The sequence below is a fragment of the Dysidea avara genome, chromosome 8 (assembly GCF_963678975.1).
Source record: "Dysidea avara chromosome 8, odDysAvar1.4, whole genome shotgun sequence".
Classification (NCBI taxonomy): Eukaryota; Metazoa; Porifera; class Demospongiae; order Dictyoceratida; family Dysideidae; genus Dysidea; species Dysidea avara.
The window spans coordinates 15,880,814-15,901,255 of record NC_089279.1 but is presented as its reverse complement, the minus strand read 5'-3'; the positions used below and the strand labels follow the sequence as shown (position 1 = coordinate 15,901,255).

At 38.6% G+C, this 20,442-nt stretch overlaps 1 protein-coding gene across 1 annotated transcript in view; it reads left to right on the top strand.

The window, feature by feature from the left end:
* LOC136264092 (uncharacterized) overlaps positions 1-20,442 on the top strand; it is a 167,986-nt gene that overhangs the window by 90,377 nt on the left and 57,167 nt on the right. Inside the window, exons 34-47 of the mRNA XM_066058781.1 lie at positions 8,215-8,362; positions 11,501-11,678; positions 11,833-12,167; positions 12,319-12,394; positions 12,448-12,566; positions 18,573-18,653; positions 18,706-18,974; positions 19,026-19,173; positions 19,221-19,273; positions 19,349-19,559; positions 19,653-19,846; positions 19,897-20,051; positions 20,194-20,246; positions 20,291-20,407. Coding sequence (XP_065914853.1) covers positions 8,215-8,362; positions 11,501-11,678; positions 11,833-12,167; positions 12,319-12,394; positions 12,448-12,566; positions 18,573-18,653; positions 18,706-18,974; positions 19,026-19,173; positions 19,221-19,273; positions 19,349-19,559; positions 19,653-19,846; positions 19,897-20,051; positions 20,194-20,246; positions 20,291-20,407 — 2,137 coding nt within the window. The remainder of the gene's footprint in view (positions 1-8,214; positions 8,363-11,500; positions 11,679-11,832; positions 12,168-12,318; positions 12,395-12,447; positions 12,567-18,572; positions 18,654-18,705; positions 18,975-19,025; positions 19,174-19,220; positions 19,274-19,348; positions 19,560-19,652; positions 19,847-19,896; positions 20,052-20,193; positions 20,247-20,290; positions 20,408-20,442) is intronic.

Below are 20,442 nucleotides of genomic sequence, written 5' to 3'. Positions count from 1 at the left end.
ACATCAAAGGGGAAGTTTCATTAAAAAAATTTTTTTTTTATCGCATGCGGTTAGACGCAACCGCAGGTGTATGCCTTGCGTTCCTTTGTGCATTCCGAACATTGATCGCCCTGTTATCGCTTCAGTATTCACTCAATCACCTCAAGATTCACATCATCGATTTCACCATACATGATTACCCTACAGTCGTGATTTCAGCACCAAACGAAGTTTTAGTCGTCCTCAGTCGACCTAGAGGCCAAATACAAATCCCAGATTGTTGTTTTCCGCAATACTCGCTTGGCATGTAGGGCATTGTGTCTTTAAACTGTTCTGAAAGTTTCGTTCAGATTGAAACATTTGTTTTCGAGAATGGCTAGTTTGAAATTTGAATTTAGTCGCCCCCACATCATTTGCTCTCTAAGAATTTTACTCGGAATTTAAAGAATGACGCAGAGCACAACTGCGGTCACTGGGTATTGATGAACTGGCGCTCTATGTAGTTAATCAGTACATATAGCCACCAAGAAGTGTGCTGCCATAGATTATAGTCCATAGATATAATCTATGGTGCTGCATACCATCCTTCGTTTTGAAATTAGTCGCCCCCACATAATTTGTCCTCTAAGGGCGCGGCTTAAAGAATGACACAAGAGTACAACTGCAATTACCAGTTGTTGACACAAGCTGTGAGTAATTAGCACATGTAGCTAGCTTAAAAGGAAGTGTGCAAAATCGCCTAATACAATTGTCACCATGCATTATTGCATTTTATAGCACCCCCACACAAAATTACACATGTAATTACAACATACAGAGGAGACACATGAATACCAAACACTTTTCACAACAATAATGTAAGAATTGTACAATAATGACTGTAATATAACTGCTATGCAAATGTTTTCCAGTGGCCCGCCATGGTAGCAAGTCTCACATGACGGCATGTATATTCATCCAAACACAATGGGAGTAACGAGTAAGTATCTAATGACAACAAGTTGGTATGACTCCATTTGTAGAATCCAGATGAGTGGGTGTGGCTCCAGTATGTCTAAACAGTTAACAAACATTCCTGTTATAAATACGTGCTAGAGTTGCAATATAATAGCATAGTATTTAAATGCAATAATACATAGTCTCCATTGCATCACTATCAACGACACTAAGTGGAGGATATTGTTGCATCTCTAGTATGTACACTCTATCAGTACAACCTATCTTAATGGCCACTAGTATAGAAAGACAACCACTCTTGAAAAGCCAATTCCAATTGAGAATTTATACACTGTTACCTGCTGAATGAGTGAAGGTGGCAATAAACAATTCCACCGTAATTTATACACGTGATCTGATCCTGTATATTCTGTCAGTGGATGAGATCCACTTGGCCAGGACAAAATGTGACTCAAGTGCCCTGGATGATCCATACTCAACCAACTTATGACCCAGTGGCACAATGGAACTGACTATTTATAGAGATTACAATTATATTTATTTCTAAGATGTGTTGATGTGTGGACACATTACAACACATTACATGTACATACAAGACATGCTACGTACTGTTTTAGCATTTCAAGTCACCACATTATACAGGTACCAGTCCACAATGCTTCATAGTGCCCATCAGTAAACCTGAAGAAATGTTACGAAAAATAAAAATTCACATAAGTACAATGAAACCTCATTAATATGGCAGGCTGTGGGACCAAAAAAATTGGCCTGAATAACAAGGTGGCCTTATTAATGAGGTCATAAGTAATGCTTAGCTATATTTGGGACCTACTAGAGGTGGCCAATATAAGGAGGTGGTCTTATTAAAGAGGTGGCCACTAAGTGAGGTTTCACTGTACATATAGTTCACAATATTGTGAACAATATTAATGGTTAACAATACACACTGAAACTTGCAGGTCACTTCTTGTGGAAGATGGCTCTCTACACAAAATGACACATTCAGAGATCAAGACACACGATAGTGTGTCGTGCGGCCCAAGAAGCCGGCGCGCCACACCGTGAGTATATTAACAGGAAGAAAGAAAACGCAATTTTCACACCTATGTAGCTCTGTGATCCCTTATCCGATTGGAACCAAATTTGCTAGAGACGTGCCGCCCAGTTAGGGGAGTCTACATACCAAATTTGAAGAAAATCGCTCCGGCCATTTCCGAGATACGAGCGAACACAATTTCGTTCGTTTTTTTCTTCTACTTCTTCATTTCGCACACTTCGCAAAATCCGCCATAAAACACGAATGTGTGCTCGGATTGGGCTGAAATTTGGCACACTTAAAGGGCTCATTAAGGCGGATCTCTGTACCAACCTTGGTAGGAATCCGATGAGCATTCACGGAGTTATGACCGATTATTTGCGTAAAATAAGGTCGAAGGTCTGTCACGCCTACAGGGTAAACCCCTTGGAGGAATCAGTTGAACATTGATATGTAGATGGAGCAACCATCGTAGGAGTGCCTTTTTGTGGTTTGAAAGGAATCGGAATAAAGACCATGGAAATATGACACAAAACCCAACCTGTGTCAAAATTACGCGATCGATTTTTATGAATAAAAAAACTATTAGTTTTCGTGTCTACCAGGCAAACCGCTTAGAGCAACGAGCTGAAAATCAGTATGTAGCTGGAATAATCATCATGGAAAGTTGTTGCAGTAGTACAGAAGAATTGGATTACAAATCACTGAGTTATGATTCGAAAGGCAACTATGTGCAGCAAATGAGAGATCGAGATACTCTAATAGAACAGTCACCCTAATAAAGCATTCAGCTGCATGTATAATTTACTCAGTTATATTACATTGTAAGTTATTCTGTAGGGAATTCAGCTACAAACAAGTCACTCTGTAGTCAGATCAGCTAGAAGAAGGTACCTAATAGAGAGTTCAGCTACAAAGAAGCCATCATGTAGAGAGTTCAGCTCAAATAAATCACCCTGTAGAGAATTCAGCTACAAACAAATTGCCCTGTAGAGAGATCAGCTAGAAGAAGTTACCTTGTAGAGAGTTCAGTTACAAAGAAACAATCATGCAAAGAGTTTAGATGCAAACAAATCACCCAGTACTCAGAAAGTTCCGCTATGAACAGATCACACTTTAGAGAGTTCAGTTAGAAACAAGTCATCCTGTAGAGAGATCAGCTAGAAGAAGTCACATTGTAGAGAGTTCAGTTACAAAGAAACAATTATGCAAAGAGTTTAGCTGCAAACAAATCACCCAGTAAAAAGTTCCGCTATGAACAGACCACACTGTAGAGAGTTCAGTTAGAAACAAGTCATCCTGTAGATAGATCAGCTAGAAGAAGTCACTTTGTAGAGAGTTCAGCTACAAAGAAACCACCATGTAAGAGAGTTCAGCTGCAAACAAATCACCTGTAGAGAGTTCAGCTAGGAACAAGTCACCCTGTACAGAGATCAGCTAGAAACAAGTCATCCCGTAGAGAGTTCAGCTAGAAGAAGTTACATTGTAGAGAGTTCAGCTACAAACAAATCACCCTGTAGATAGTTCAGCTAGAAACAAGTCACCCTGTAGAGAGATCAGCTAGAAACAAGTCACCCGTAGAGAGTTCAGCTGCAAACAAATTGCTCTGTAGAGAATTCAGCTACAAACAAATCACCCTGTAGAAAGATCAGCTAGAAGAAGTTACCTTGTAGAGAATTCAGCTACAAACAAATCACCCTGTAGAGAGTTCAGCTAGAAACAAGTTACACTGTAGAGAGATCAGCTAGAAACAAGTCACCCTGTAGAGAGTTCAGTTAGGAACAAGTCATCCTGTAGAGAGTTCAGCTAGAAGAAGTTACATTGTAGAGAGTTCAGCTAGAAACAAATCACCCTGTAGATAGTTCAGCTAGAAACAAGTCACCCTGTAGAGAGATCAGCTAGAAACAAGTCACCCGTAGAGAGTTCAGCTAGAAGAAGTTACATTGTAGAGAGTTCAGCTACAAAGAAACTACCATGTAGAGAGTTCAGCAGCAAACAAATCGCCCTGTAGAGAATTCAGCTACAAACAAATCACCCTGTAGAAAGATCAGCTAGAAGAAGTTACCTTGTAGAGAGTTCAGCTAGAAGAATTTACATTGTAGAGAATTCAGCTACAAGAAACTACCATGTAGAGAGTTCAGCAGCAAACAAATTTCCCTGTAGAGAATTCAGCTACAGACAAATCACCTTGTAGAAAGATCAGCTAGAAGAAGTTACCTTGTAGAGAGTTCAGCTACAAACAAATCACCCTGTAGAGAGTTCAGCTAGAAACAAGTCACCCTGTAGAAAGATCAGCTACAAACAAGTCACCCTGAAGAGAGTTCAGCTACAAACAAATCACCCTGTATAGAGTTCAGCTAGAAACAAGTCACCCTGTAGAAAGATCAGCTAGAAACAAGTCACCCTGTAGAGAGTTCAGTTAGAAGAAATTACGTTGTAGAGAGTTCAGCTACAAAGAAACTACCATGTACAGAGTTCAGCTGCAAACAAATTGCCCTGTAGAGACAAACAAATCATCCTGTAGAAAGATCAGCTAGAAGAAGTTACCTTGTAGAGAGTTCAGCTACAAACAAATTACCCTGTAGAGGGTTCAACTACAAACAAGTCACCCTGTAGAGAGTTCAGCTAGAAGAAGAAACATTGTAGAGAGTTCAGCTACAAAGAAACTACCATGTAGAGAGTTCAGCTGCAAACAAATTGCCCTGTAGAGAATTCAGCTACAGACAAATCACCTTGTAGAAAGATCAGCTAGAAGAAGTTACCTTGTAGAGAGTTCAGCTACAAACAAATCACCCTGTATAGAGTTCAGTTAGAAACAAGTCATCATGTAGAGAGTTCAGCTAGAAGAAATTACGTTGTAGAGAGTTCAGCTACAAAGAAACTACCATGTAGAGAGTTCAGCTGCAAACAAATTTCCCTGTAGAGACAAACAAATCATCCTGTAGAAAGATCAGCTAGAAGAAGTTACCTTGTAGAGAGTTCAGCTACAAACAAATCACCCTGTAGAGGGTTCAACTACAAACAAGTCACCCTGTAGAGAGTTCAGCTAGAAGAAGTTACATTGTAGAGAGTTCAGCTACAAAGAAACTACCATGTAGAGAGTTCAGCTGCAAACAAATTGCCCTGTAGAGAATTCAGCTACAAACAAATCACCCTGTAGAAAGATCAGCTAGAAGAAGTTACCTTGTAGAGAGTTCAGCTACAAACAAACCACCCTATAGAGAGTTCAGCTGCAAACAAGTCATCCGGTAGAGAGATCAGCTAGAAGGGTCACCTTGCAGAGAGGTCAGCTACAAAGAAATCAGCCTGCTTCACCTTTTCTTCTTCCTGTAGTAAAGAAAAAATGACAGGTTAAAAAGCCCTAAAGCCGGCCATAGGCCGGCTTTGGGGTATACAAATACAAAAAGAAGTGAAATCTAATCCAAAACAGCCAAGCTGTAAAAAAAAGAGTGCGGCCCTGAGAAAGGCTATGGTGAAAAAAGATGTGAAATCCAAGGTGGCGGCCAAGAAATGGCTGTGATGGTAGGTTAATGGTAAAAATTTTAATAACAACAATTCAGGTGAATTTGGTGCCGCTTGGTCTTGGCACAAAATTCACCTGAATTGTCGTTATTAAAATTTTTACCATTAACCTACCATACAGCCATTTCTTGGCCGCCACCTTGGATTTCACATCTTTTTTCACCATAGCCTTTCTCAGGGCCGCACTCTTTTTTTACAGCTTGGCTGTTTTGGATTAGATTATATTTAGATGGATGATACAGTAACGCATTGTGACTTCAATACTCGTGATGTGTCACTGCTAGGCAGCAACCATATACACGGCACTGCCACATCGCACTTGCTCGCACACACAATTTTGCTAAAGATTTTACAAATTGATAATTAAGGGGTGTGGCAACTAACTGTTTCGCTCGCAAGACTGTGTGGCAGCTGTTTCCCTCCTGTACAAGTGGCCACCAAGACAGGTCCACTGTGGATGAAAGCCAGGCATTAGATATTTGGTATAAGACATTCCAGGGCTTCTGGTAGTCTCAAATCTCACCACAGTTTAACTTAGGCAGTGTTGTGGTCACCACTAAACTACTGGAATGCTGTGTTATGTTCATCTTATGCTTGGCTACTATATTGTAGAACTGAAATGGATACTCTGAAAAATATATCCTATGGATAATGACTTCATCACTTTCTTCATCAGGAGCTTATAAGGACCAATAGTGAAACTTTTTACACTTGGGGCTGACAGTCAACTGCCTATGTCTGAAGCAGTGCTTTTGGTGCTCTAACAGATTGGCTGCCCCCTTGCTGCCAGCACTCACTGTCTCATACGCTGTCATACACTAAATCCATCTCTATAGTCAGTTAGAACAGCATGCTTCTTACCTTTTTTAAGGCCGCATAATGCAGCCACCTCTTTAAAAGGCAAGGTTAGAAAATTTTGTCCCTACGGCTTGAATAATGACCAGTTTTCACTGTACTATTAGTGATTAGTGATCATGGGGGATTATTTATTAAGATACTAAGATATGCAAACGCTACAACCTCTAAATATAGCAGTAAATTTTTTACCCTGGTCCAATGTCTCGTAATAATCGTGACTTCGTGAGAGCCTCTACTGTGACAAATACATGTTTATCATGATATGTGCTAATCGCCTTTTTACAATTAAGTTTTACAACACAAATACATGTATAGTTAAACTCACCAATTGCGACTAAATCCCTTCAACACGAAAAGACAAGTAATGAGACAACCTTGGAGACAACAGCCACACAAGCCTATTCTGGTGCGTTTATTTAGTAGTAATATAAATTTTAAAGGCGTTTATTTATAACAGGACATAATTACGTGCCCCTCTATTGTCTCTGTACATACTTGCCTTTTCTTTACTATTCTCATTTCATTTCACAATATCTCTTGGCAGGGGCGTAGCTTCTTCACTTGAATTAGTCAATGCTTGAAGTAGATTGAGATACTCTAATAGAACAGTCACATTTCTACAAGTGCCATATTTTTATATTGTAAAGTCTGTAAGTAGCTAGTAATTTAAACTATACAATCCGATGCTAAGCAGAAGTTGTAACTATGCTAAATATTGATTGCTGTGTTACAGATGTTTTGTGACTGCTCTAATAGAGTATCTTGATCGTTTCAATGCAGTACAAGATGAAAGGCAAAGTGTTGTTAAGGGTTTACTAGTTAAAATGGGTGTTAGTTGACTGCAGTTGCATGCCACTAACAGGGCCGTCCAGAGAAATTAGAGAGCCCAGGGAAAAGAGTTAAAGAGGGGCCCAGGGGCAAGGAAGGGTCTAGATCCTGACTGCTCTATTAGAGTATATCGATCTTTCTTTAAACAGGTATTCAAGTGGCCCCTTTCGGACTGTGATAGGGGGCAAAATACCCCAGTTACCCCCAATGTGGGCGGCCCTGGCCACTAAAATTACAGTTATATTTTAATATTCTGTCACTGTAATCTGGGGTTTCTGTCAAAACCATGGAAACTCACCTACTGTTATCAACAGTGCATTGCTTATTCTAACAAAAAGTATTGAAATCCCATCCAAAAACAGCTTATAGCTGTAAAAAAAGTGCGCATCCAAGTAAAGCAGAGTTAACTGCGACAAAAAGTAATGATATAATGCGGCCATGTGCGAGGTGTGCAAGTTGTAAAATTAATATTAGCTAATCAGATAATACAATGTTATTGTTAAAGTGTTAATGAGAACTATGTGATGCTGCTAGTTTTTAAGTGTGTGAGCATCTTCATAAATGCCACATAAATTTAATTCTCAATAAAGCAATGTGTATAGATTCTCTGATAGTAATAAATAGTTTGAGTTTGGCCACCTTCCCTTTGTTTGTAGCATTGCTGTATACAGGAAAGGCGGCCAAACTCAAACTATTTATTACTATCAGAGAATCTATACACATTGCTTTATTGAGAATTAAATTTATGTGGCATTTATAAAGATGCTCACACACTTAAAAACTAGCAGCATCACATAGTTCTCATTAACACTTTAACAATAACATTGTATTATCTGATTAGCTAATATTAATTTTACAACTTGCACACCTCGCACATGGCCGCATTATGATATCATTACTTTTTGTCACAGTTCACTCTGCTTTACTTGGACGCGCACTTTTTTTACAGCTATAAGCTGTTTTTAGATGGGTTATAATTTCTTACACTTGTTTATCTAATCATATGATTATGTATGTAATTTTGTATATTCTAGGCAACTTATGCAACGAGAGCAATTCGATTCATATCTCTCATGTGCTCTTAATGTTCCACTTAATGAGGAAAATGAACCACATAAAGTGAAAAGACTAAAGGACATTGATGAGTCACATTATGTGCTTACACTAGATTATACTATGAAGGTATGCTATACATGCTACAAGGATCGTTGCAACAAGGCAATGATGGTAAAAAATGGTACATTGATAGAATATGGTTAAACACATACCTGTATATCAAGACACACGATAGTGTGTCGTGCAGCCCAAGAAGCCGGCGCGCCACACCGTGAGTATATTAACAGGAAGAAAGAAAACGCAATTTTCACACCTATGTAGCTCTGTGATCCCTTATCCGATTGGAACCAAATTTGCTAGAGACGTGCCGCCCAGTTAGGGGAGTCTACATACCAAATTTGAAGAAAGTCGCTCCAGCCATTTCCGAGATACGAGCGAACAAAATTTTGTTGTAATTTCTTCGTTTTTTTCATCATCTTCTTCATTTCGCACACTTCGCAAAATTCGCCATAAAACACGAATGCGAGCTCGGATTGGGCTGAAATTTGGCACATGTAAAAGGCTCATTAAGGCGGATCTCCGTACCAACTTTGGTACGAATCCGATGAACATCCACGGAGTTATGACCGATTATTTGCGTAAAATAAGGTCGAAGGTCTGTCACGCCTACAGGGTAAACCCCTTGGAGGAATCAGTTGACAATTGATATGTAGATGGAGCAACCATCGTAGGAGTGCCTTTTTGTGGTTTGAAAGGAATCGGGATAAAGACCATGGAAATATGACACAAAACCCAACCTGTGTCAAAATTACGCGATCGATTTTTATGAATAAAAAAACTATTAGTTTTCGTATCTACCAGGCAAACCGCTTAGAGCAACGAGCTAAAAATCAGTATGTAGATGGAATAATCATCATAGAAAGTTATTGCAGTAGTACAGAAGAATTGGATTACAAATCACTGAGTTATGATTCGAAAGGCAACTACGTGCAGCAAATGCGAGATCGGGATACTCTAATAGAACAGTCACCTTAATAAAGCATTCAGCTGCATTTATAATTTACTCAGTTATATTACATTGCAAGTTATTCTGTAGGGAATTCAGCTACAAACAAGTCACTCTGTAGTCAGATCAGCTAGAAGAAGATACCTAATAGAGAGTTCAGCTACAAAGAAGCCATCATGTAGAGAGTTCAGCTCAAATAAATCACCCTGTAGAGAATTCAGCTGCAAACAAATTGCCCTGCAGAGAGATCAGCTAGAAGAAGTTACCTTGTAGAGAGTTCAGTTACAAAGAAACAATCGTGCAAAGAGTTTAGCTCCAAAAAAATCACCCAGTAGAAAGTTCCGCTATGAACAGATCACACTGTAGAGAGAAACAAGTCATCCTGTAGATAGATCAGCTAGAAGAAGTCATTTTGTAGAGAGTTCAGCTACAAAGAAACTACCATGTAGAGAGTTCAGCTGCAAACAAATCACCCTGTAGAAAGATCAGCTAGAAGAAGTTACCTTGTAGAGAGTTCAGCTACAAACAAATCACCCTGTAGAGAGCTCAGCTAGAAACAAGTCGCCTGTAGAGAGTTCAGCTAGAAGAAGTTACATTGTAGAGAGTTCAGCTACAAAGAAACTACCATGTAGAGAGTTCAGCAGCAAACAAATCGCCCTGTAGAGAATTCAGCTACAAACAAATCACCCTGTAGAAAGATCAGCTAGAAGAAGTTACCTTGTAGAGAGTTCAGCTACAAACAAATCACCCTGTAGAGGGTTCAGCTACAAACAAGTCACCCTGCAGAGACTTCAGCTAGAAGAAGTTACATTGTAGAGAGTTCAGCTACAAAGAAACTACCATGTACAGAATTCAGCAGCAAACAAATTGCTCTGTAGAGAATTCAGCTACAAACAAATCAGAATTCAGCTGCAAACAAATTGCCCTGTAGAGAATTCAGCTACAAACAAATCACCCTGTAGAAAGATCAGCTAGAAGAAGTTACCTTGTAGAGAATTCAGCTACAAACAAATCACCCTGTAGAGAGTTCAGCTAGAAACAAGTTACACTGTAGAGAGATCAGCTAGAAACAAGTCACCCTGTAGATAGTTCAGCTAGAAGGAGTTACATTGTAGAGAGTTCAGCTACAAAGAAACTACCATGTAGAGAGTTCAGCTGCAAACAAATTGCCCTGTAGAGAGTTCAGCTAGAAACAAGTCACCCTGTATAGAGTTCAGCTAGAAGAAGTTACATTGTAGAGAGTTCAGCTACAAAGAAACTACCATGTATAGAGAGTTCAGCTGCAAACAAAATGCCCTGTAGAGAATTCAGCTACAAACAAATCACCCTGTAGAAAGATCAGCTAGAAGAAGTCACCTTGTAGAGAGTTCAGTTACAAACAAATCACCCTGTAGAGAGTTCAGCTAGAAACAAGTCACCCTGTAGAGAGATCAGCTAGAAACAAGTCACCCTGTAGAGAGTTCAGCTAGAAGAAGTCACATTGTAGAGAGTTCAGCTAGAAGAAGTCACATTGTAGAGAGTTCAGCTACAAAGAAACTACCATGTAGAGAGTTCAGCTGCAAACGAATTGCCCTGTAGAGAATTCAGCTACAAACAAATCACCCTGTAGAAAGATCAGCTAGAAGAAGTTACCTTGTAGAGAGTTCGCCTACAAACAAATCACCCTGTAGAGAGTTCAGCTACAAACAAGTCATCCGGTAGAGAGATCAGCTAGAAGGATCACCTTGCAGAGAGGTCAGCTACAAAGAAATCACTCTGCTTCATCTTTTTATTCTTCCTGTAGTAAAGAAAAAATGACAGGTTAAAAAGCCCTAAAGCCGGCCATAGGCCGGCTTTGGGGTATACAAATACAAAAAGAAGTGAAATCTAATCCAAAACAGCCAAGCTGTAAAAAAAGAGTGCGGCCCTGAGAAAGGCTATGGTGAAAAAAGATGTGAAATCCAAGGTGGCGGCCAAGAAATGGCTGTGATGGTAGGTTAATGGTAAAAATTTAATAACAACAATTCAGGTGAATTTGGTGCCGCTTGGTCTTGGCACGAAATTCACCTGAATTGTTGTTATTAAAATTTTTACCATTAACCTACCATCACAGCCATTTCTTGGCCGCCACCTTGGATTTCACATCTTTTTTCACCATAGCCTTTCTCAGGGCCGCACACTTTTTTTTACAGCTTGGCTATTTTGGATTAGATACATATTTGCTGTAGTATTGGATTAAAATTATTAAATTTTACTATTCTATTATATTTATCTTAAAGATGTTAAATATCCATGAACGTCGTCAATGTGGTATACCAGTGATCATTGAGGGAGAAACTGGTGTAGGGAAGACTGCACTAATTGAGATGCTTTCAAAATTGTGGAATCATGCTTTGATCAATGATTGGAGGACAGTGAAGCAACGAATAGTGGAACAGTTGTACAATAAATCTCATGGTATGATTCAGTCTATACAATATCCTTTGTGCTCACTGTTTGCTATTTTTCAATACTGCCCACATAGTTTTCAAAAATTGTGATTATTGTAGTAATTATTGTAGTATAATTGGTGTGTGACAAGCAGTAGCTGCATAACATTGTGTTATCCTAGAACTTGAAGACAATGATCTTGAAAATTCATTGGAACAGCTCAATACCAATGGTTGGCATTTTGACAAGCAATCACAAAGTCAAAATAGAAATTTAAGTGAAGCAGATTTAATTCCTTTGTTGAATCATACATCTCAGCAAAGTCCCACACCTTATTTTAAGTCTATTAACAAACAATTTCTGCAGTTGATCAATACTGCACCTATTCTGGAACTAATTGAGGTAGATGTTGAAGCTATGTCTAGTGGAAACCGACCAGTCAATAATGATAATGTTGAAGATTATTCACCTATTGCTAAGCTAATAGAACAAACTGAAACAGATTCAACAGCACAGGTGAGGTTACCTGGCATGACTGCATGTGTGTTAATGTATAGGAAGTGAGCAGCAAATCACATGTGCATTGCATGTACATAGTTGCAATACTGGTTTCTGTATTGTAATTGTTTCACTATTGTAGTCATTGTCATTATGTACTGTATATTAGGCTACTGCCAAAATGATTTGCACTATACTAAATGGTAATTTAATTCCAACATTTTATAAACTCAACATCCATGCAGGTAAGTATGTTTGTGCTAATGTATGTAAATGTACATGCTTACCTGACCAATAGCATTAACTCCAAAGAAAATAAAGGATTTTTTTGCTCCGATCATTAAATTAGCTACTAGTTTGAAGAATAAAGCACACAAGATTGAGAAACCTAATCAAACACAGGAACTACTCATCACTGTGAGTATAGATGCTGTATTGTTGTTAAAATGCTACACGTACCTGTTTTTGCAAAATATATCTCCCTATAGAATATCTAATCAAAAACAGCCAAGCTGTAAAAAAAGGTGCGGCCCCCAAAAAGGCCATGGTGAAAAAAGATGTGAAATCCAAGGTGGCGGCCAAGAAATGGCTGTGATGGTAGGTTAATGGTTACATTTTAATAACGACAATTTAGGTGAATTTTGTGCCGCTTGGTCTTGGCACCAAATTCACCTTAATTGTTGTTATTAAAATGTAACCATTAACCTACCATCACAGCCATTTCTTGGCCGCCACCTTGGATTTCACATATTTTTTCACCATGGCCTTTTTGGGGGCCGCACCTTTTTTTACAGCTTGGCTGTTTTTGATTAGATATCACTTCTTTTTGTATTTGCATACTGCAAAGCCGGCCTATGGCTGGCTTTGGGGCTTTTTTAACCCATGTGTTTTCTTCTTTACTAAAGGAAGAAGAAAAGAACTTAAAGAAGAATTTTAGTACTTCAATTGTTAATTTTTTGATTTTATTAGTAATTATACAAATTATATACATATATTCATTACATGCCCATTATGCCCCACAGGATATTTTTTTGCAGCTGATCTCTCTACTGGGTGACTTGAAATGTAGCTGAACTATATACAGGATGGTTTCTTTGTAGCTGAACTCTCTACAAGGTAACCTCTTCTAGCTAGTCTCTCTACAGGGTATTTTGTTTCTAGCTGAACTATCTACAGGTGATTTGTTTGCAGCTAAACTCTTTACATGGTGGTGTCTTTGTAGCCGAACTCTCTACATGATGGTTTCTTTGTAGCTGAACTCTGTATAAGGTGACTTCGTCTAGCTGAACTCTCTACAGGGTGATTTTTTTGTAGCTGAACTCTCTGTAGGGTGATTTGTTTGCAGCTGAACTGTCTACATGATGGTTTCTTTGTAGCTGAACTCTCTACAAGGTGACTTCGTCCAGCTGATCTCTCTACAGGGTGATTTGTTTCTAGCTGAACTCTCTACAGGTGATTTGTTTGCAGCTAAACTCTCTACATGGTGGTTTCTTTGTAGCTGCACTCCCTACATGATGGTTTCTTTGTAGCTGAACTCTCTACAAGGTAACTTCTTCTCTACAGGGTGATTTGTTGTAGTTGAATTCTCTACAAGGTGGTTTGTATGAGGCTGAACTCTCTACATGGCGGTTTCTTTGTAGCTGAACTCTCTACAGAGTGATTTGTTTGCAGCTGAACTCTCTACATGATGGTTTCTTTGTAACTGAACACTCTACAAGGTGACTTCTTCTAGCTGATCTTTCTACAGGGTGAATTGTTGTAGCTGAACTATCTACAAGGTAACTTCTTCTAGCTGATCTCTATACAGGGTGATTTGTTTGTAGTTGAATTCTGTACAGGTGGTTTCTTTGTAGCTGACCTCTGTACAAGATGGTTTCTTTGTAGCTGAACTCTTTACAAGGTGACTTCTTCTAGCTGAACTCTCTACGGGGTAATTTCTTTGTAGCTGAACTCTCTATATGATGGTTTCTTTGTAACTGAACTCTCTACAAGGTAACTTCTTCTAGCTGATCTTTCTACAGGGTAATTTGTTTGTAACTGAACTCTGTACAAGTGCGTTTTTGTGGGTGATCTCACTGCAGGTTGATTTGTTTGTAGCTGAACTCACTAAAGGGTGATTTTGCTTGTAGCTGAACTCCTTGCATTGTATCTAGTTTCTAGCTGATCTCTCTACAGGGTGATTTGTTTGTAGCTGAACTGTTTATAAAGTGATTTATTTGTAGCTGATCTCTCTGCAGGTGGATTTGTTTTAGCTGAACTCTCTACAGGGTGATTTACTTGTAGCTGAACTCCTTACATTGTGTCTAGTTTCTAGCTGATCTCTCTACAGGGTGATTTGTTTGTAGCTGATCTCTCTACAAGTTGATTTGTGTGTAGCTGATCTTTCTATAGGTTGATTTGTTTGTAGCCGATCTCTCTACAGGGTAATTTGTTTGTAGCTGAACTCTGTACAAGGTGCTTTTTTGTAGGTGATCTCACTGCAGGTTGATTTGTTTGTAGCTGAACTCACTAAAGGGTGATTTGCTTGTAGCTGAACTGCTTACATTGTGTCTAGTTTCTAGCTGATCTCTCTACAGGGTGATTTGTTTGTAGCAAATCTCTCTACAAGTTGATTTGTGTGTAGCTGATCTCTCTGCAGGTTGATTAATTTGTAGCCGATCTCTCTACAGGGTAATTTGTTTGTAGCTGAACTGTCTATAAGGTGATTTGTTTGTAGCTGATCTCTCTGCAGGTTGATTTGTTTTAGCTGAACTCTCTACAGGCTGATTTACTTGTAGCTGAACTCCTTACATTGTGTCTAGTTTCTAGCTGATCTCTCTACAGGTTGATTTGTTTGTAGCCGATCTCTCTACATGGTAATTTGTTTGTAGCTGAACTCTCTACAGGCTGATTTGTTTGTAGCCGATCTCTCTACAGGGTAATTTGTTTGTAGCTGAACTCTCTACAAGTTGATTTGTGTGTAGCTGATCTCTCTGCAGGTTGATTTGTTTGTAGCCTATCTCTCTATAGGGCAATTTGTTTGTAGCTGATCTCTCTACAGGGTGATTTTTTTTGTAGCTGACCTCTCTTCAGGGTGATTTGTTTCTAGCTGATTGCTCTACAGGTTGATTTGTTTGTAGATGAACTCTCTACAGGGTAATTTGCTTTTAGCTGAACTCCTTACTTTGTGTCTAGTTTGTAGCTGATCTCTCTACAGGGTGATTTGTTTGTAGCTGATCTCTTTACAAGTTGATATGTGTGTAGCTGTTCTCTCTGCAGGGTGATTTGTTTGTAGCCGACCTCTCTACAAGGTAATTTGTTTGTAGCTGAACTATCTATAAGGTGATTTGTACGTAGCTGATCTCTCTGCAGATTGATTTGTTTTAGCTGAACTCTCTACAGGGTGATTTGTTTCTAGCTTATCTCTCTACAGGTTGATTTGTTTGTTGCTGATCGCTCTAAAGGTTGATTTGTTTGTAGCTGAACTCTCTGCAAAGTGTTTTGTTTGTAGTTGATTTCTCTACAAGGTGATTTTTTGTAGCTGACCTCTCTTCAGGGTGATTTGTTTCTAGCTGATATCTCTACAGGGTGATTTTTTGTAGCTGACCTCTCTTCAGGGTGATTTGTTTCTAGCTGATATCTCTACAGGGTGATTTTTTGTAGCTGACCTCTCTTCAGGGTAATTTGTTTCTAGCTGATCGCTCTACAGATTGGTTTGTTTGTAGCTGAACTCTCTACAGGGTGATTTGCTTGTAGCTGAACTCCTTACATTGTGTCTAGTTTCTAGCTGATCTCTCTACAGGGTGATTTGTTTGTAGCTGATCTCCCTACAAGGTGAATTGTGTGTAGCTGATCTCTCTGCAGGTTGATTTGTTTGTAGCCGATCTCTCTACAAGGTAATTTGTTTGTAGCTGAACTGTCTATAAGGTGATTTGTTTGTAGCTGATCTCTCTGCCGGTTGATTTGTTTTAGCTGAACTCTCTACAGGGTGATTTGTTTGTAGCTGAACTCCTTACATTGTGTGTAGTTTCTAGCTGATCTCCCTACAGGGTGATTTGTTTGTAGCTGATCTCTCTACAAGTTGATTTGTGTGTAGCTGATCTCTCTGCAGGTTGATTTGTTTGTAGCCGATCTCTCTACAGGTAATCTGTTTGTAGCTGAACTCTCTATAAGGTGATTTGTTTGTAGCTGATTTCTCTGCAGGTTGATTTGCTTTAGCTGAACTCTCTACAGGGTGATTGCTTGTAGCTGAACTCCTTACATTGTGTCTAGTTTCTAGCTGATGTCTCTACAGGGTGATTTTTTGTAGCTGAACTCTCTACAGGGTGATTTGTTTCTAGCTTATCTCTCTACAGGTAGATTTGTGTTGATTTGTTCATTGCTGATCGCTCTAAAGGTTGATTTGTTGCAGCTGAACACCCTGCAATGTGTTTTGTTTGTAGCTGATCACTCTAAAGGGTAATTTGTTTGTAGCTGAACTCTCTCCACAGTGACTTGTGTGTAGCTGAATTCTGTGTAACTGAATTCTCTAGAGAGTGACTTAATTATAGCTGAATTCTCTATACAGTGCATGACTTGTTTATAGCTGAACTTTCTTCAGTGTGACTTGTAATGTTCTGAATCTCTATAGTGATATATTTGCTTAACTCTCCACATGGTGACTGTCTTCTTGCTGAACCGTCTATAAGATTAACTGTTTGCAGCTGAACTCCCTATAGAATAACTTGTGATGTAATAAAATTCTATAATGGAATAAATAAATTAGCCGAATGCTCTATTAGGGTGACTGTTCTATTAGAGTATCTCGATCTCGCATTTGCTACACGGAGTTGGCTTTCGAATCATAACTCAGTGGTTTGTAATCCGATTCTTCTGTACTACTACAAGGACTTTCTATGAAGATTATTCCAGCTATACACCGATTTTCAGCTCATTGCTCTAAGCGGTTTGCCTAGTAGGCGTGAAAACTAATACCTTTTTATTCATAAAAATCGATCGCGTAATTGTGACACAGGTTGGGTTTTGTATCATATCTCCGTGGTCTTTATCTCGATTCCTTTCAAACCACCAAAAGGCACTCCTACGATGGTTACTCCATCTACATAGCAATTTTCAACTCATTCCATGAAGCGGTTTACCCTGTAGGCGTGACAACAAATCGATCTTGTTTTACGTGAATAATCGGTCATAACTCCTGAACCATTCATCGGATTTGTATCAAATTTGATGCTAGGATTCGCTGTTGGACTCCCGTTCTGTGTGCCAAATTTCAAGGCGATCGGAGTACGCGTTTGCTTGTTATAGCAATTTTTGCAAGTGTGCGAAAAGACAAAGAAGAAGAAAAAAAAAACGAAGAAAAAAAAACGAAACTTTGGCAGCTCGTATCTCGGAAATGGCATGAGCGATTTCCTTCAAATTTGGAATGTAGACTCCCTTGGTTGGCGGGCAACTGTGTAGCAAATTTGGTTCCAATCCGATAAGTGATCACCGAGATACAAAGGTGTGAAAATGACGTTTTCGTTCTTCCTGTCAATATACTCACGGGTGTGGCGCGCCGGCTTCTTGGGCCGCACGACACACTACCGTGTGTCTTGATACAGATATGTACGTACATATGGGCTTTTCTAGCAACTGTAAGTGTCTTTTCATTTTAGCTAGTTTTAAGACATATAGCTATGGCCCATAACTTGGCATAATTCATCCCTCTTCCTTTAAAACAAATTAAACAGGCCCTCATCCTCCTTCAGCCCCCACCACCCACTCTTTTTGAAGCCCACCTGATAGAGTCAAGGTCAGTTTAAAAATTCTCTAAAATAGTAGGAAACTTAGCTGTTAGTTATTTGTACAGTGGATGCTTTGGAAAGTAAGGAATTGTGTGAAAATTTGGCACATGTAGCTTCAACCATTGGCGAGCTACAACACACTGAATACTTAATCCTGGCATTTTTCGAGACTATCAAATAGGCAATAAGACCAGTTTTCCCAGACTGGATTACAAATACATTATACTGAGTTCTCCCCTAAAATTAACAGCATCGGTCAAAATTTTACTGCTAAAAACCATCATATAGAGATCACACGTGGCAAAAATCACCTTTACGATCTTAGTGCATCAAATACTTGAAAAAGGCTGAATATTTACAAAAGGACGAAAATTGAAAAAAAAATTGTCAAAACTTGTATGTCTGTCTGTCTGTCTGCCTGCCTGCCTACCTGCCTACCTGCCTACCTGCCTGCTTGATGATAGTTACAAGTCTAAAAGTTAAACAAAACACTGAATCAATATAGTTATTAACACTCTCATCCTCAGCTACACCTCAGACTACGTATATCAGTAACTAAGATATTCTACTCCTGGTGTTACAACTATTATAACAGATATGGCATGAATTTTGTTAGCTATTTATGTTTTGCATACAACATTATAATCTGTTTCACCATAAGGTATTTCTGGATGAACTTAATACATCTTCATATATGGGATTATTTAAAGAAATGATGGTTGACAAAAGTTTTGAAGGAGAGGTACAAACTTGGATAATATTAATAACATGGTTATTTGTGACTATATCTATAGCCTCTTCCATCAAATATATTTCTGATCGCTGCTTGTAATCCTCATAGAGGTAATAGCTTAGTTGCTCATGGATACAGAGAAGACCTCAAAGTACAAGGAAGCCAAAAAGATGATCCTGAAGAAGAGGCATGGTTTAGAGGATCATATTACGTACAGAAGTTACACCCCACATTAAAATTCCTCATGTGGAACTATGGATCACTGAATGATGAGCAAGAGAAGGATTACATTAAAGAAAAAATGATAATGGTCAATAAAGAGTTTGACAAGTTTGTCTTGTTTCTTAGGTTTTGTATTGTTTGCATAGCCATTAATTGCAGGGTCCAGAACATAGCTTTTAGCAAACTGGTAGTAAAATGCCAAGGGCTAATTAGGCAGTTTGCTAGTGAACAGTTAAGGAAGTTTAGTGTGGATGACAACGATGCTAACCTTTGTGCTACAAGTTGTGTTAGTCAACGAGATATTCAGGTTTATAAAATTGTTCAATACTTATGTATTGTAAGATTTGTTTGCAGAGAGTATTTACATTTTATTGCTGGATTATCAAAACATATGAAAATTTGATGAAGTAAGTAGAACGTGTGCATTGCTTTAAAATGTTTAATAACACATTACTTACTTACTGTATGTTAACATATCACAGACCTAGCACAACTGGAACTCTCATTAGCAGTCACCCCATGATTAAGGACCGATTAGACCCACTTGAAAAGAAACAAAGGGCTCTGCTGGTTTCACTAGGACTAGTCTATTATATGAGATTAGACAGTAGTTATAGACTAAAATTTGTTGAAGAAATGGACCGAGCAACTACAAGTTATAGTGTTAAATTTAAGAGAGCCTTTAATGATGAGGTACGTACATACGTAAGTAGATGCTGTCATGCACACATTTCATGTCAATACTTTAAACTAATAATGCTCATGTATGTACTCCTCAATGTTCAGATGAATTTCTACATCAAAAATCTCATCTTACCAGCTGGCATAGCCAAAACTGAAGCATTAAAGGAGAATCTCTTTGCTACAATAATCTGTACAGTGACTAATACTCCACTTATCATTGTGGGTGCTCCAGGATCATCAAAAACACTTTCTTTTAACCTCACCATATCTAACCTTAAGGGTCCTGAGTCTGAAGAGTGAGTGGAATAATAACCTTAATGATCTTCTTTATCAATTAAAACTATAGAGATCTTTTTCGTAACATTGATGTTTTCAAGTCCTTGGATCCACACTACTATCAGTGTTCACGACGTACAACTTCAATAGAAATTGAGACAGTGTTCCATCGTGCTATAAATAGGCAACGAAGTCATGATAGTTTTTCTATGCCTATACGCTGTGGTAAGTGAAGCAATTTGTACAGTAGTTGTTGTTTCTGAAGGCCTATCATCCAGTTCTGCAAAGTCAGGTATAAAAAGAATGCTATATTGCTTTAAACGTGTCCTATTATATATGCTTGATATGTAGTTTCATTTGCTTTTAGTTGTATTCATGGATGAAGCTGGTTTACCTGAAGAAAGTCATGAATCATTAAAGGTTGATTAAAGTCTATATGAGCCGTGTATCAGCACTTGTTGTAGGTGCTTCATTATCACTTGGATGATCAAGAAGTAGCATTTGTTGGGATTACAAATCATGTCTTGGATGCAGCAAAAACTAACAGGGCTGTTAGTTTGTTTAGACCAACTGCTTCACAAGTATTGAATACATTAATGTACATTATATTTTACGT